Source organism: Scyliorhinus torazame, chromosome 18, assembly GCF_047496885.1.
Source record: "Scyliorhinus torazame isolate Kashiwa2021f chromosome 18, sScyTor2.1, whole genome shotgun sequence".
NCBI lineage: Eukaryota > Metazoa > Chordata > Chondrichthyes > Carcharhiniformes > Scyliorhinidae > Scyliorhinus > Scyliorhinus torazame.
The window spans coordinates 110,297,207-110,315,795 of record NC_092724.1 but is presented as its reverse complement, the minus strand read 5'-3'; the positions used below and the strand labels follow the sequence as shown (position 1 = coordinate 110,315,795).

At 50.7% G+C, this 18,589-nt stretch overlaps 1 protein-coding gene across 1 annotated transcript in view; it reads left to right on the top strand.

Moving 5' to 3' along the window:
• LOC140395413 (ras-related protein Rab-40B) overlaps positions 1-18,589 on the top strand; it is an 82,243-nt gene that overhangs the window by 51,174 nt on the left and 12,480 nt on the right. The window contains exon 3 of the mRNA XM_072483137.1: positions 17,870-17,930. Coding sequence (XP_072339238.1) covers positions 17,870-17,930 — 61 coding nt within the window. The remainder of the gene's footprint in view (positions 1-17,869; positions 17,931-18,589) is intronic.

Genomic DNA, 18,589 nt, shown 5'->3' with positions numbered 1-18,589 from the left:
ACGGTTTGCGGGCTACATTCCCGTACTTGGACAATGTGACCATCTGCGGCCATGACCAGCAGGACCATGTCGCCAACCTTCAGAGGTTCCTCCAGGCCGCCCAATCCCTCAACCTCACAGACAACAAAGAAAAATGTGTCTTCCGTACTACCCGACTAGCCATCCTCGGCTACATCGTGGAGAATGGAGTCCTAGGGCCCGACCCCGACCGTATGCACCCCCTCACAGAACTCCCCCCTCCCCACAGCCTCAAAGCCCTAAAACGATCCCTGGGGCTGTTCTCATACTACGCCCAGTGGGTCCCCAACTATGCGGACAATGCCCGCCCACTTATTCAAACCACCAGTTTTCCCCTGACGGATGAGGCCCGCTCGACCTTCAGCCGCACCAAGGCCGCAATGCACGCAGTGAACGAGTTCATCTCCTTTCATGTAGAGTGCGATGCGTCAGACGTCGCACTGGCCGCCACACTCAACCAGGCGGGCAGGCCAGTAGCAATCTTCTCTAGGACCCTCCACGCTTCCGAAATCCGACACCCCTCGGTCGAGAAGGAAACACAAGCCATAGTGGAAGGCTCTGGAGGCTCTACCTAGCCGGTAGGAGGTTCACCCTCGTCACCGACCAGCAGTCAGTCGCCTTCATGTTCGACAACGCACAACGGGGCAAAATTAAAAATGACACAATCTTGAGGTGGAGGATCGAACTCTCCACCTACAATTACGATATCAAGTATCGTCCTGGGAAGCTCAACAGGCCCCCAGATGCCCTGTCCCGCGACACATGCGCCAGCGCGCAAGATGACCAACTTCGGGCTATCCACGATGACCTCTGTCACCCGGGGGTGACCTGGCTTACCCACTTTATTAAGGCCCGCAATCTGCCCTTCTCCACCGAGGAGGTCAAGGCAATGACCAGGGACTGCCAAGTCTGCGCGGAGTGCAAACCGCACTACCGGCCAGACAAGGCCCGCCTGGTAAAGGCCTCCCGGCCCTTTGAGCGCCTAAGCATTGACTTCAAAGGGCCCCTCCCCTCCAGCAACCATAATATATACTTCCTCACCGTCATCGATAAGTACTCCCGCTTCCCCTTCACTGTCCCCTGCCCCGACATGACCTCGGCCACTGTAATAAAGGCACTGCACAGCATCTTCACACTGTTCGGTTTCCCTGCCTACGTCCACAGCGACCGGGGCACATCGTTCATGAGCGATGAGCTACGTCAGTACCTGCTCAGCAAAGGCATCGCCTCAAGCAGGACTATGAGCTGTAACCCGCAGGGAAACGGGCAGGTGGAGAGGGAGAACGCGAACGGTATGGAAGGCCGTTCTTCTGGCCCTCAGGTCTAGAAGTCTCCCGATCCCCCGCTGGCAGGAGGTCCTCCCCGACGCCCTCCACTCCCATCAGATCACTCCTATGCACAGCCACGAACGAGACCTCTCACGATCGTTTGTTTATCTTCACCAGGAAGTACATCTCCGGGGTCTCGCTTCCATCTTGGCTGACAACTCCGGGACCAGTCCTTTCGCCCTGGTCGAGAGGGTCCAGCTGCTCCACGCCAACCCCCAGTACGCCTACATCGCGCACCAGGACGGACGGCAAGATACGATCTCCCTACGGGACCTGGCACCAGCTGGTTCCCCTGCCAACGCGCCCCACTGCTGTCGCCACCCCCAGCGCCCCGTACGCTCCCCTGGGTCTTCTGTATTGTCCCGCGCCGACACTGCCGTCACCCATCACCTCCCTGCCTACCCCCACACCCCAACCGTCTCCGACACGCCGGACGGAGGCTCAAGCTCCAGACGCAATGCCCCTGGAGTCACCACCTGCAACAACCATGCCCGCTGCACTGCCAGAGCTGAGGAGGTCGAAGAGAACGATCCGGCCTCCAGATAGACTGAATATGTAATGACGCCACGTCACCCCCGCTGGACTTGATTATTTTAACAGGAGGTGAATGTGGTGAATGTATTCACCTAATGCATGTATGATACTGTAACCTATGACCTGGAAGTGGTGATACGAGCTGCTTCCAGGTACTGTACTGTAACCCCGGTGCTGGGGCCATATATCGACCGGCCGCCTGTGGGCGGCATTCATCTGTACAACCGACTCTGGCTAGGCAAGTTCGTGATTAATACAGCCTAATGTTCACTCGCTCTGTACATTCACCACAGTTCACAAACGGCGGCGTGGGGAGCGCAGAGTCATGTGGGTGCAGTCAATGACACCCTGCAACTGGCGCGTGCTCACTATGTGGACAAAGCCCTTTGCCCTGGCATCCTGACTTGCCTGGTCCCAGACTAAGTTGATATACATGTGGGCCCTCGCAAATAGCACTGTAGGATTCTATGATGTGTGATACCCTCTGAGGGCTGTAATGGAGGGCTCCACAGACAGGTCCAGTGACCTCCTTTACTCACTTGTGTGCGACAGCCTGGGAGATACCACACAGGACACGAGTTCAGCCCTGAAATGATGGGCTGGAATAGAAGTTCAGTTCAGCAGTGACTTTAGGGCAACAGGCATTGGGTGACCTCCCAATCAATGAGGTGGCATCACATGGCACAGGTGGTCCACCGTCCCCCATACAGATGCAGCCTTCTCCGGCAGTGGCCCACGAACATTTGGAGGTAGGAAGTTCTATGGTGGTATACCAGTGGCCGGTAGTATCTTATCTGAGACTTTGCCCTCTGTGGCTCTGCTCCCAGAAGATTAGCGGGCCCTGCCACCCCCTCCTCTGCAGGGCCTTGGTCCTGGCTGCATGCAGCAGCATGCCGATGTTGCTACCCGATAGCGATCAGAAGAATGCCCAGCTCAACTAGCTCCATGAATCTCCCGAATCAAAAACTGAAAGGAAGAGAACATCAAAGTGGATGATGAGGAATCCTGACAAGGCCCTGACCCGCAGCCCTCTTATGATCTGGGGCATCCTCAACCTCCCCTAAGTGCCTTTCCAATGGGCTTCACTCCCTCCCCTGTCACAAAATTGCCACTTCCCTACACTTGCTCATCTCAATTCCACCTGAATGAAGTGCTTCAACTCTTGAGAGCCTCAGTGGGCCATGTGACTCTGCCACGGTTGAGGAGTGTGCCAAGGGTGAGGAGTGAGGGCAGTTGAGTGCATTGAATGGTGTTCTTTTTTTTTAAAGAAATGTTTTTTATTGGATTTTTGAACAGAGTATATGTCGCCGTTATGTACACAGGACATGATTATATCTATATATATATATGTAAGTAGGCATCCGTTTGTACCGGTGAGGCACTTCCGGAGGGCAATCCTCGAGTGGGTCTGGTGCCGGTGTTGCCCCTCGCTTCTCCCGGTCGGATTTCGCCCCCGTTGTCTTCTCGTGCACGCTGCCGCTTCAGCCGGCCCTCCCGTCCTCCACCTGCATTCTCCTTTTTCTCTGTTCCTGTGGATGTCAGATTGCTTAATGTTTCCCTGCCCCCCCCACCCCACCCCCCTAGCTCTCTATTGTTCCCTGTCTGTTGTCCCCCCGCCCCCCTTCCTTCCTCTTAGACTGAGTTGTCCCCCTCCCCCGGTCTATCTCCCCCTCTCATTCTTTGGCTGCTTTCCCCTGGTTCCTGGCTATTCTTCATAGAAAACATGGAAAAATACAGCACAATGTTGTACCGAACTATTGTTATCCAAGTTATTGGCATTCTGCCGTACACCTTTTATGTCAAATTATTTTCGGATAACTGCTTCTGGGAAGCTTCTTGGAATGTTTTCCTATGTTTTTTTAATTCAAATTTAGAGTACCCAATTTTTTTTTTCCAATTAAGGGGCAATTTATCGTGGCCAATCCACCTACCCTGCACATCTTTGGGTTATAGAACAAAGAACAAAGAAAATTACAGCACAGGACCAGGCCCTTCGGCCCTCCCAGCATGCGCCGACTGCTTGTTTGTTGGCCACAAACAAGTCCCGGAACAGTCAGGTGAATGGCCCCCACGTTCTGTGGAAGCCGTCGTCTGACCCTCTGATGGCGAATTTAATTTTCTCCATTTGGAGAGATTCCGAGAGGTCGGACAGACAGTCTGCAGCTTTAGGTGGTGCTGCTGACCGCCAGCCGAACTGGATTCTACGTCGGGAGATCAGGGAGGCAGAGGCCAGGGCGTTTGCCCTCCTCCCCAGAAATAGATCTGGCTGGTCTGAAACCCGAAGACCGCCACTTTCGGGCATGGCTCCACCCTCACCCCCACCACTTTGGACATTGCCTCGAAGAAGGTAGTCCAGTACTCCACAAGTCTGGGGCAGGACCAGAACATGTGGGCGTGGTTGGCCGGGCCTCCTTGGCACCGTTCACATCTATCCTCCACCTCCGGGAAGAACCTACTCATACGGGTTCTTGTTAAGTGGGCTCTATGTACCACTTTTAGTTGCGTCAGGCTGAGCCTTGCGCTGGTGGAGATGGAGTTGACCCTATGCAGTGCTTCGCTCCAGAGTCCCCACCCTATCTCGATCCCCAGGTCCTCCTCCCAATTCCTTCTTGTTGCGTCCAATACGGTGTCGGCCCCTTCTACCAGCCGGTCGTACATGTCGCTACAGTTTCCTCTCTCTAATATGCTTGCGTTCAGTAACTCTTCCAGTAATGTCTGTCGTGGCGGTTGTGGGAAGTCCTTGTCTCCTTTCGTAAGAAGTTTCTGAGCTGCAGGTACCTTAGCTCGTTCCCCCTGGCCAGCTGGAATTTCTCCGTCAGTTCGTCCAGTGTCGCGACCCTGCCATCGGTGTGTAGGTCCCTGACTGTCAGTGTCCCCTCGTCCTGTCTCCACCTTTTGAAGGTGGCATCAGTCAGTGCTGGTGTGAACCTATGTTTGTTACAGAGGGAGCTTTGTCCGACATTTTGGTCAGGCCAAATTGCTGCAGTAGCTGGTTACAGGACTGGAGGGTGGCTATCACCACCGGGTTGCTGGAGTGTTTTTTGGGTGGGGATGGGAGTGCTGCCATGGCGAGGGCCCGGAGGGAGCTCCCCTTACAGGAGGCCTCTTCCGCGCACACCCACTCTGCTTCTGGCTTCTTGATCCATCCCCTTATTTGCTCGGCCGTCGCCGCCCAGTTGTAGAATTGCTAGCCCTCCCCTTGATTTTGTTTTTTGAAAGACCTTCTTTGTGATCCCAGCATTCTTTCTACCTGCCCCCCTCCCCCCCTCCTAAGTTTGTCTAATGCTTTGAAAAAGGCCTTGGGGATGGAGATCAGGATGGCTCTGAATAAGAAGATTGAATGGTATTCTAACCTCATGACAGTATGTGACGCTGCCACCATCATGTCCTGAATAGGGTGACTGATGAACGTATTCACCATAACGCCTTGCATTGGGGGCCACATTTGTATCACGTCTCTCTTGGAAACATTGAGTATTAATCTTGGAAGTTCAATTCTTGGGGGCTAGGCTTCTAACTTTTCGATGGAAAGAATGCAAGGGCTGTCAGGGATTTGAACCTAGCATTATTCACATTTTAAGCTGGCACGTTACCACTAGACCAACATATTTTAGTCAACTATCGGGCACGAATCAGTGGCACACTAATGCACTGTAATGCTGACTAAATTTGCACAATTGACACGTTAAGGAAAACTAATGAAGCTAATTAGGCAACCGGCTTCCCCATGGAAGGCGAGGCACATCTGATGCATGTGAAGGCTGCAATTTACAGTCTGCTTTATTCTTAGATGGCATCCTCATTCCCCCAGCTCTCATGGGCTGTGGATTAAATGAACCTTCCAATTTGAACAACCACCCACCCATACACCATCTATGACAGTCAGGCCTCCATAATCAGTGACCTAACCTGCATACAGCTCGTGCTGTCAGGCTTCGAAGTTCATTCTTGCAGGGGTTAATTTTTTTTCCCAATATTTTTATTAAAGTTTTCATTTGATGAAACACAAAATAAACAAATCCATGCATATAGAATACCATTTACAAACCCCTATCCTTTGGTGGTGGGGGGAGATAAAAAAAAACATACCATAAACCGCCCGACCCACTGACTGTCTTTTGTCTTTAGAAATTGGTCACAAAGGTCACTGCGTCCAGCAGGCCTGGTCCAGGACCCACTCAAGACAGTCCCCAACCCCGCACCCAAGATGAGAAACGAAAACAGCCCTTAGTCCCAGTCAGATCCCTGCCCATACCCCTCCCCCCAAGAATCTTTGCAGAGACATGTCTCTTTACCCCCACCACCAAACAAATAAGCTAGGCTCACTGAACCTAACCCAAACAGGTCCAACAAGCCGCAGTCCCACCCCATGTCATTCCCGTTCACTAGCTGAAACTTTACAGCGAGCAAAGGTAACCCATCCCACCCTACCCTGGGTATGCGGTCAAAGAAAAAAATGACACTCCCCAACCTGTTCCAGCTAAGGATGAGTTACAGAAGTCCAGCAACCTTGCAATAGGGGCAGCACGGTAGCCTTGTGGATAGCACAATTGCTTCACAGCTCCAGGATCCCAGGTTCGATTCCGGCTTGGGTCACTGTCTGTGCGGAGTCTGCACATCCTCCCCGTGTGTGCGTGGGTTTCCTCCGGGTGCTCTGGTTTCCTCCCACAGTCCAAAGATGTGCAGGTTAGGTGGATTGGCCATGATAAATTGCCCTTAGTGTCCAAAATTGCCCTTTGTGTTGGGCGGGGTTACTGGGTTATGGGGATAGGGTGGCGGTGTTGACCTTGGGTAGGGTGCTCTTTCCAAGAGCCGGTGCAGACTCGATGGGCCGAATGGCCTCCTTCTGCACTGTAAATTCTATGTTGATAATCTATGAATACTTGAAGTCCCCCAGGCGTCATATATTCTCCATACTGTTAACCTGATCACAAACCCCCTGCCAACCGCAGCCCCCTCAATCCCAAACATATACCAGCTACAAGCTACAAATATCTCAAACCGACACCTCCCAATGGTCCCCATTAAAGTCCCAATCAAATCCATTCAGTGAAGCACAAGTTCATGCTACTTGACAAAAGCCTCCACCTCCTCCAACATATTGAAAAATTGATCTTTCAACCGAAAAGTAACAGTCAGCCTCACCAGGTACACCACTCCAAACCTGACTCCACTCCTGAATAGCGCTGACTTGGCCTTATTAAAAGCTGCATGCCGCTTCGCCAACTCTGCTCCGATATCTTGGTATATTCTGAAGATGCTTCTTTCAAGTCCCGATTCACTTTGGGTCATTGCAAAACCCTCTCCTTCTGCAGGAAGCTGTGGAATCCAATCACCAATGCCCGCAGTGGCTCCTTCGTCCGAGGCTTCTGCTGGAGTACTCAGGAGATCCGATCCAACTCTGGAGGGGACAATCGCCAAATCCCCCCCCCCCTAACATCTGAGAAAAGTACATTTGGCTTCGGTCCACCCCCTCCAATAACCCCACAATTCATGAGGTTTAGTCTCCTTGACAGATTTTCCAAGTCATCGACCTTTGCTTGCAGAGCCTTGTTCCTCTCCACCAGCAACATCTCAGCTTCCGATGAGATGATTCAATCTCCATGCCATGATAAGGCTATCTCCACACCCTTCAGCACCTCTCCATGCTCCTTCACCGTCTCTAAAGTTTTTCCCAGCTTCTCCAGAATCGGGGCATGTGCCTCCTCAATTGACCGCTTAAGGGTTTCCATTATAACCCTCCTGCTTCTCAATATGCTTTGCAAACTGTTTTTCAAACTCCTGCGTCATCACCTAGTCAGTGTTTCCACCGTGATATGGGCGGTCACACCCAGGGCCGGTTCAGGGGTTAAGTCTGACAGCACAGGTCATCTTCACTGTGTGGTCTTGTTCAGCCCTCGTGAGGATGGGAACCGCCCTTTGTCAGAGTCCCTCACTCTGCCCTTGCAGCCTGGCATCTCACAGGACCCCACCTAGGAACCTCGCAGTCTCCCCCTGTGCTGACCCTGTGAATTCATTTGCTCCTAGCCACTTTGCAGCTGCCACTCTAGAAGGACAATCCCTCAGTGGTGATATCGTCACAAGCCTAGCAAGGAGGACATGAGAAGCGCTGCCTGCAAACTAGCCGCCAGACGCCTATAAATGAAGGGCAACGTTTCCCCCAGTCCCTAGCCCCGAGTTGCACTTATGAGTCCCCCTTCCCCCCACAGTCCTCTCTGGTTCCCCCCTTTGTAATTGGCATCCTGGAGCCCGCTGGCGAACTGAACACTCGCCTCCGATATACGTTTTGGAGGTGAGGTCACCAGATTCTCATTTTCATACAGTTGTTGTAAATGGCACTAGCATGACATCACGCTGGCACCCAATGAATATTTAGTGAAGGGGGAAGCCCCGGCAGGAGGCCTCATTAATAATGTTTTTTTTCCCGTTTTACATTTAGAGTACCCAATTCTTTTTTTACAATTAAGGGGCAATTTAGCATGGCCAATCCACTTACCAGACATATGTTTGGGTGCGGGGTGAGACCCATGCAGACACGGGGAAAATGTGCAAACTCCACACGGACAGTGACCCAGGGCAGGGATCAAACCCGGTCCTCAGTGCCGTGAGGCAGCAGCGCTAACCACTGCGCCACCGTGCCACCTTTACTCGTTAATGATATGTTGATGTGTTTAAATGAGGCTCTCAACCTTCTGTGGCGGGAACCTCATTACACCACCAATGAGGGGCCTGGAAAATGTGGATACGTGATCTTGTCGGTGAGAATCACATTTCCCGATTCTCGCTGTATTTTGCACCCGCATCGCCATTTTCGCTGCCAGCTAACGCAAGCTGAATATTTATGTCGAAGGGTGTTGTGGGCTCGAAACGTTAACTCTGTTTTTCTCTCCACAGATATTGCCAGACCTGCTGAGTTTATCCAACATTTTCTATTTTAACCTTATAATCGTTCCTGTGCATGTTCCGCATGTTTACTCGCCATGCTATAGAGAGTGGAATTGGTTCTCATGCTTATTGTCTTTAAAACTACAGTACTGAATTAACACCATGGAAGTGCAGCTCTGGGAAAGTTCTGCCTGGCAAAACGATGCATCCTTAACCCCATGCCAATGTTCTATGTTGCGGACATTTTATAGTTTTGGCAGCTCCCTAGCCTTCACCTTTGCTATGATTAGCTGGAGAATGGCTGCAACAGAGTTTGGACAGCAAATTGGGAACAAAATGTGTTTTTTCTTTGTGAGGTGCTTGGCATAAGCTTTCAAATCCGTTAATTTTTAAACTGTCTTCCCACTGCACTTCCTACCCCTGACCACTGCAATCCGCATCTCAATGTTGGACCAGGAAAACACCATCGTTTCTAGCATTAAATGTTGCTCAAGCACAAGAATAAGAAATATACTGTGTGATATATTTTCTGTTGTTTATTTTTCTAATCAACCTGTATACCCAACATTATTTCAAGTAGAACATGACAAAAATCACAAGTGCGAGCAGAAGACAGCAGAGTGAATCCTGAAGGATTTGTTGATTCTCAGCACTTAAATTACACCGGCTATCCAATGTAGCCTTAACGCAATATTAAGCCAAGATTTAATTTACCCATTGTTATTTTCTGTACTCTAACTTCATATAAACACCACTGACTGCTGAGAAGATTCTCCACAGGCAGTAGATAATTAGTGACTTAGTGACCTCTCTCTTGCTGGTTATAATTAGAGAGAATCATTTTCTCGGGCCAGGTAGTGCACTGTGCACCTGTGAGCAGAAGCCAGATGCTGTGCCTTTGATTTCCTGTCATCTTATGCAATTAAAAGGATGGAGGGAGCAGTTTTTCCTAATTCATTGTGATTCTGAATCCATTTCTATTTCTCCATGAAGCAAAGGACAGATATTTTCCTGTTCCTGAAACAAATGATTCATCCAGGCACAGTAGAAAATCATGCAAGGAATGTACTTAATATTGTTTGTCTACTTAAATGATGCAAAATCAGACCGGTTCAATTCAGGACATGAGCCTCACCCCTGTATTTTACTCTATCTCAAGATAGATTTTAATTTTGTTGTCATGCTTTATAACATGATCTTCATTATCACCATCCTCAAAAAAAAACATTTTCCCTCTGTTCTTGCAAATTGCTTCCCCACTGAATCTTCTATTTTCAGAAGTCCTTGAAGGTACTGGGACATCCCAAATCGAAATTCTTCTTTCCTGAAGCTCCACACCTTGAGTCTCTGCAATCTATTTCTGCTGGTGCCACAGCATTGAAACAGTCCTAAATAAAGTTACAAATGGCATTCTCTATGGTGATCATGCTGATGCACTACTCCCCTCATTTTTACCCTTAACCTGGCAATCCTCCTCCAAGGTTACCCCTCCATTGTCCAGCTGAGTGGGACAGCCTGATCTTGTTTATCCATTCATAGCCAGAAATTACTTTTCCTCCTAACCCATTACCTTTGAACTTTTCCAAGGATTTGTCCTTGGCCTCTTCTGTTTTCTCACCTCCATGTTCCTCTTGGCGCCATCATTCAAAGACATGGGGCGACATTCTCCGACCCCCCGCCGGGTCGGAGAATCGCCGGGGGCTGGCGTGAATCCCGCCGGTTGCTGAAGTCTCCGGCACCGGATATTCGGCGGGGGCGGGAATCGCGGCGCGCCGGTTGGCGGGCCCTCCCGCTCGATTCTCCGGCCCGGAAGGCCAAAGTCCCGCCGATAAATTGCCTGTCCCGCCGGCGTAAATTAAACCACCTACCTTACCGGCGGGACAAGGCGGCGCGGGCAGGCTCTGGGGTCCTGGGGGGGGCGCGGGGCGATCTGGCCCCGGGGGGGTGCCCCCACGGTGGCCTGGCCTGCGATTGGGGCCCACCGATCCGCGGGCGGGCCTGTGCCGTGGGGGCACTCTTTCCCTTCCGCCTCCGCCACGGTCTCCACCATGGCGGAGGTGGAAGAGACTCCCTCCACTGCGCATGCGTGGGAATACTGTCAGCGGCCGCTGACGCTCCTGCGCATGCGCCGCCCGGAGATGTCATTTCCGCGCCAGCTGGCGGGGCACCAAAGGCCGTTTCCGCCAGCTGGCGGGGCGGAAATTCCTCCGGCGCCAGCCTAGCCCCTCAATGTTGGGGCTCGGCCCCCAAAGATGCGGAGCATTCCACACCTTTGGGGCAGCGCGATGCCCGTCTGATTGGCGCCGTTTAGGGCACCAGTTGGCGGACATCGCGCCGTTTCCGGAGAATTTCGCCCCTGGTGTCAAGTTTTACATATATACAGATAACACACCCTCTACTTCTGCCACCTCTCCCAAACCCCACCACTGGCTGTTGTCAGACTGCTTGTCTGACATCAAGTTCTGAATAAGATATTTCTTGAACCTAAATGGTGGGAAGACCAGAACTCTAATAGTGCTGTCACAATCTCTATACAGTCTCTGCTCATTCTATTCCACTACCTCACCCCTCAGCTACTATCTTATTCTTTCTTTCACCTCTGTATTTCTGCCCACATCCAACCCTAGTTCAACACACCTTCCGAGACCTTCATTCATGTCCTTGTCATCTTTAAATCATCTATTGCAAATCACTCTTAATCCCATTTACCATTATCCTTATGCTCACTAGTTGGCTCGCTTTTTCCCAATGTCTCGAATTTAAAATTTTCTATTTGGAAATTAACTACCTTCAAGGTCCCAACCCACTCATTGTCTGTAACCTTCTCCAGTCCTATAACTCTCTGGGAACTCTGCATTTCTTTCCACTCTCTTCGCCTCATTATTGGGTTGCCATCAAGGTCCCACACTCTGGAATTCCCTCCTAAATTCCCCCTGCGTCTCCAATTCTCTCACCTTTTAAAGTGCTCCTAAAACTACATCTGTAATGAGCTTTTATTCATTTAGCTAATATCTCCTGCTTTTTAAGCCATATTCATTATTTTTCTGATTATGCTTCTGTGAAGTGCCAGAGCATGCTTTTATTTTATTTTTTTATAAATATTTTATTGAAAATTTTTGGTCAACCAACACAGAACATTGTGCATCCTTTACACAATATTGTAACAACACAAATAACAATGACCTATTTTATAAACAAAAAATGAATAAATAATAAATAACAAAAATGAAAACTAACCCTAATTGGCAACTGCCTTATCACAAGTAACACTCTCCAAAAATATAATTTAACAGTCCAATATATAATTATCTGTCGCAACGACCTATACATATTATACAGTATATATTAACAACCCTGAGAGTCCTTCTGGTTCCTCCTCTCCCCCCCCCCCCGATCCTGGGCTGCTGCTGCTGCCTTCTTTTTTCCATTCCATCTATCTTTCTGCGAGGTATTCGACGAACGGTTGCCACCGCCTGGTGAACCCTTGAGCCGACCCCCTTAGAACGAACTTAATCCGCTCTAGCTTTATAAACCCTGCCATGTCATTTATCCAGGTCTCCACCCCCGGGGGCTTGGCTTCTTTCCACATTAACAATATCCTGCGCCGGGCTACTAGGGACGCAAAGGCCAAAACATCGGCCTCTCTCGCCTCCTGCACTCCCGGCTCTTGTGCAACCCCAAATATAGCCAACCCCCAGCTTGGTTCGACCCGGACCCCCACTACTTTTGAAAGCACCTTTGTCACCCCCATCCAAAACCCCTGTAGTGCCGGGCATGACCAAAACATATGGGTATGATTCGCTGGGCTTCTCGAGTACCTCGCACACCTATCCTCCACCCCAAAAAATTTACTGAGCCGTGCTCCAGTCATATGCGCCCTGTGTAATACCTTAAACTGAATCAGGCTTAGCCTGGCACACGAGGACGACGAGTTTACCCTGCTTAGGGCATCTGCCCACAGCCCCTCCTCGATCTCCTCCCCCAGCTCTTCTTCCCATTTCCCTTTTAGTTCATCTACCATAGTCTCCCCTTCGTCCCTCATTTCCCTATATATATCTGACACCTTACCATCCCCCACCCATGTCTTTGAGATCACTCTGTCCTGCACCTCTTGTGTCGGGAGCTGCGGGAATTCCCTCACCTGTTGCCTCGCAAAAGCCCTCAGTTGCATATACCTGAATGCATTCCCTTGGGGCAACCCATATTTCTCGGTCAGCGCTCCCAGACTCGCGAACTTCCCATCCACAAACAGATCTTTCAGTTGCGTTATTCCTGCTCTTTGCCACATTCCATATCCCCCATCCATTCCCCCCGGGGCAAACCTATGGTTGTTTCTTATCGGGGACCCCCCCAAGGCTCCAGTCTTTCCCCTATGCCGTCTCCACTGTCCCCAAATCTTCAGTGTAGCCACCACCACCGGGCTTGTGGTGTAGTTCCTCGGTGAGAACGGCAATGGGGCTGTCACCATAGCCTGTAGGCTAGTCCCCCTACAGGACGCCCTCTCTAATCTCTTCCACGCCGCTCCCTCCTCCTCTCCCATCCACTTACTCACCATTGAAATATTAGCGGCCCAATAATACTCACTTAGGCTCGGTAGTGCCAGCCCCTCCCCTATCCCTGCTACGCTGTAAGAATCCCTTCCTCACTCTCGGGGTCTTCCCGGCCCACACAAAACCCATGATGCTCTTTTCAATCCTTTTCAAAAAAGCCTTCGTGATCACCACTGGGAGGCACTGAAACACAAAGAGGAATCTCGGGAGGACCACCATCTTAACCGCCTGCACCCTCCCTGCCAGTGACAGGGATACCATATCCCATCACTTGAAATCCTCCTCCATTTGTTCCACCAACCGCGTTAAATTTAACCGATGCAATGTTCCCCAATTCTTGGCTATCTGGATCCCCAGGTAACGAAAGTCCCTTGTTACCTTCCTCAACGGTAGGTCCTCTATTTCTCTAATCTGCTCCCCTGGATGCACCACAAACAACTCACTTTTCCCCATGTTCAATTTGTACCCCGAAAAATCCCCAAGTATCCGCATTATTTCTGGCATCCCCTCCGCCGGGTCTGCCACGTATAGTAGCAAATCGTCCGCATACAAAGATACCCGGTGCTCTTCTCCTCCTCTAAGTACTCCCCTCCACTTCTTGGAACCCCTCAACGCTATCGCCAGGGGCTCAATCGCCAGTGCAAACAATAATGGGGACAGAGGGCATCCCTGCCTTGTCCCTCTATGGAACCGAAAATATGCAGATCCCCGTCCATTCGTGACCACGCTCGCCATCGGGGCCCTATACAACAGCTGCACCCATCTAACATACCCCTCTCCAAAACCAAATCTCCTCAACACCTCCCACAAATAATCCCACTCCACTCTTATCAAATGCTTTCTCGGCATCCATCGCCACTACTATCTCCGTTTCCCCCTCTGGTGGGGCCATCATCATTACCCCTAACAGCCTCCGTATATTCATGTTCAGCTGTCTCCCCTTCACAAACCCAGTTTGGTCCTCGTGGACCACCCCCGGGACACATTCCTCTATTCTCATTGCCATTACCTTGGCCAGGATCTTGGCATCTACATTTAGGAGGGAAATAGGTCTATAGGACCCGCATTGTAGCGGGTCCTTTTCCTTCTTTAAGAGAAGCGATATCATTGCTTCAGACATAGTCGGGGGCAGTTGTCCCCTTTCCTTTGCCTCATTAAAGGTCCTCGTCAATACCGGGGCGAGCAAGTCCACATATTTTCTATAGAATTCGACTGGGAATCCATCCGGTCCCGGGGCCTTTCCCGCCTGCATGCTCCTAATTCCTTTCACCACTTCTTCTACCTCGATCTGTGCTCCCAGTCCCACCCTTTCCTGCTCTTCCACCTTGGGAAATTCCAGCCGATCCAAGAAGCCCATCATTCTCTCCCTCCCATCCGGGGGTTGAGCTTCATATAATTTTTTATAAAATGTCTTGAACACTCCATTCACTCTCTCCGCTCCCCGCTCCATCTCTCCTTCCTCATCCCTCACTCCCCCTATTTCCCTCGCTGCTCCCCTTTTCCTCAATTGGTGTGCCAGCAACCTGCCCAACTTCTCCCCATATTCGTACTGTACACCCTGTGCCTTCCTCCATTGTGCCTCTGCAGTGCCCGTAGTCAGCAAGTCAAATTCTACATGTAGCCTTTGCCTTTCCCTGTACAGTCCCTCCTCCGGTGCTTCCGCATATTGTCTGTCCACCCTCAAAAGTTCTTGCAGCAACCTCTCCCATTCCTTACTCTCCTGCTTCCCTTTATGTGCCCTTATTGATATCAGCTCCCCTCTAACCACCGCCTTCAACGCCTCCCAGACCACTCCCACCTGGACCTCCCCATTATCATTGAGTTCCAAGTACTTTTCAATGCACCCCCTCACCCTTAGACACACACCCTCATCTGCCATTAGTCCCATGTCCATTCTCCCGGGTGGGCGCCCTCCTGTTTCCTCCCCTAGCTCCAAGTCCACCCAGTGTGGAGCGTGATCCGAAATGGCTATAACCGTATACTCCGTTCCCCTCACCTTCGGGATCAACGCCCTTCCCAGCACAAAAAAGTCTATTCGCGAGTAGACTTTATGGACATAGGAGAAAAACGAGAACTCCTTACTCCTAGGTCTGCTTAATCTCCACGGGTCTACACCTCCCATCTGCTCCATCAAATCTTTAAGTACCTTGGCTGCTGCCGGCCTCCTTCCAGTCCTGGACTTCGACCTATCCAGCCCTGGTTCCAACACCGTATTAAAATCTCCCCCCATTATCAGCTTTCCCATCTCTAGGTCCGGAATGCGTCCTAGCATCCGCCTCATAAAATTGGCATCATCCCAGTTCGGGGCATATACGTTTACCAAAACCACCGTCTCCCCCTGTAGTTTGCCACTCACCATCACGTATCTGCCCCCGTTATCCGCCACTATAGTCTTTGCCTCGAACATTACCCGCTTCCCCACTAATATAGCCACCCCTCTGTTTTTCGCATCTAGCCCCGAATGGAACACCTGCCCCACCCATCCTTTGCGTAGCCTAACCTGGTCTATCAGTTTCAGGTGCGTTTCCTGTAACATAACCACATCTGCCTTAAGTTTCTTAAGGTGTGCGAGTACCCGTGCCCTCTTTATCGGCCCGTTCAGCCCTCTCACGTTCCACGTGATCAGCCGGGTTGGGGGGCTTCCTACCCCCCCCCCCCCCCCCCAACCCCCCCTGTCGATTAGCCATCCCCTTTTTCCAGCTCCTCACCCGGTTCCCACGCAGCTGTATCTCCCCCAGGCGGTGCCCCCCCCCCGCCCATCCCCTCCCATACCAGCTCCCCCCTCTCCCCAGCAGCAGCAACCCAGTAATTCCCCCCCTCCCACCCCCCCCGCTAGATCCCCCGCTAGCGTAATTGCTCCCCCCATGTTGCTCCCAGAAGTCAGCAAACTCTGGCCGACCTCGGCTTCCCCCCGTGACCTCGGCTCGCACCGTGCGACGCCCCCTCCTTCCTGCTTCTCTATTCCCGCCATGATTATCATAGCGCGGGAACCAAGCCCGCGCTTCTCCCTTGGCCCAGCCCCCAATGGCCAACGCCCCATCTCCTCCACCTCCCCTCCTCCCCCATCACCACCTGTGGAAGAGAGAAAAGTTACCACATCGCAGGATTAGTACATAAAACTCCTCTTTCCCCCCTTTATAACCCCCCTCTTCGCCCCCCACATTCGCCCCACCACTTTGTTCAAACGTTCTTTTTAATAACCCGCTCATTCCAGTTTTTCTTCCACAATAAAAGTCCACGCTTCATCCGCCGTCTCAAAGGAGTGGTGCCTCCCTCGATATGTGACCCACAGTCTTGCCGGTTGCAGCATTCCAAATTTTATCTTCTTTTTATGAAGCACCGCCTTGGCCCGATTAAAGCTCGCCCTCCTTCTCGCCACCTCCGCACTCCAGTCTTGATAAACGCGGATCACCGCGTTCTCCCATTTACTGCTCCGAGTTTTCTTTGCCCATCTAAGGACCATTTCTCTGTCCTTAAAACGGAGGAATCTCACCACTATGGCTCTGGGAATTTCTCCTGCTCTCGGTCCTCGCGCCATCACTCGGTATGCTCCCTCCACCTCCAACGGACCCGCCGGGGCCTCCGCTCCCATTAACGAGTGCAGCATCGTGCTCACATATGCCCCGACGTCCGCTCCCTCCGCACCTTCAGGAAGACCAAGAATCCTCAGGTTGTTCCTCCTTGCGTTGTTCTCCAGTGCCTCCAACCTTTCCACACATCGTTTCTGATGTGCCTCATGCGTCTCCGTCTTCACCACCAGGCCCTGTATGTCGTCCTCATTCTCGGCTGCCTTTGCCTTCACGACCCGAAGCTCCCGCTCCTGGGTCTTTTGTTCCTCCTTTAGCCCTTCGATCGCCTGTAGTATCGGGGCCAACAGCTCTTTCTTCATTTCCTTTTTGAGCTCTTCCACACAGCATTTCGAGAACTCTTGTTGTTCAGGGCCCCATGTTAAACTGCCACCTTCCGACGCCATCTTGGTTTTTGCTTGCCTTCCTTGCCGCTGTTCTAAAGGATCCACTGCAATCCAGCCACTTTCTCCTCCTTTTTTCATCCGTATCCAGGGGGGATTCCCTTCTGGTTTACCGCACGGTGTTTTTAGCCGTCAAAATTGCCGTTGGGGCTCCTATCAAGAGCCCAAAAGTCCGTTTCACCGGGAGCTGCCGAAACGTGCGACTCAGCTGGTCATCGCCGCACCCGGAAGTCCCCAGAGCATGCTTTTATATGTTAAATTTTTTAATTTAAATTGTTAGCAAAGACTGGGAAAACTGGTCCCAATTATTTCATGCAGTCCTGCAGTCCCCACAATACTTCAATTTTGAAATGGAAAATCTTTCATAACCATTGTCAAAATGCTTTCATCAGTCCAAAAGTATTGAGATCAGGATGCTGCAGCCATCTTGCATTGAACCGTCATGCACTTGCAATTTTGTCCTTGAAAAGTCTGCATGTAATTCTGGTTTTTTTTCTGATGATGGCAATGTTCTTTCTTTTGGTTTCGGTATTGTTTCCAAACTGTAGAATATTTCATGTTTTGCTGTTTAATTTTATCTTCAGGGATACATCTGGGCAGGGCAGGTTCTGCACCATCTTCCGTTCCTACTCTCGAGGTGCCCAGGTAAAGAGAAACACTATTTTGAACTGAAATATGTATTCTTTAACATGTTTTTACAAGCCAAACCTGAGGACAGTATTTTATCTAAAGAATGTGCTTCTAGACATCCACAAACATTAGATAAATAAATAATTTTGAAATGGAAGATAGAAGAGCAGATAGTCATTTCTGAGAAATATACCATCAATTCAAAAAAGGTTGTTGTGCCGGTCCTATGAAGAGTAATTATGCAAATGTGCATGCAAATCAACTGTCAAAACACTCGGGACAAAAATGTTACTTTGTTTTTTCATAAAAGTGTGTTTTAAAGTTTGAGTGATGACATTATTTATGTGACACATCTAGGGTTGCCAAATGACTGGAATGCCCTTAAGTTATCCAGTATGTACTTGCGCTGTGTGGGTCTCTGCCTGATAAATTAAGGGGAATATAAATTTAGAAACTTGTGGAAGCCGGTGGTAAATGAACATTAATTTATTAAATTATTTGCAGAGTTCTGCTCAAAGCAGCATATCGCTCCCAGTACAGTTCTTGCTGGGAGAGCTAACCACACCAGGCCCTGGTTTGGACCACAGTGTCCCAAGACAGGATTCGAACCCGGGTCCCTGGCACTGAAGCGACAGTGCTAATCACTGTAGACTCTGTCGTCTTGGCCAATTAAG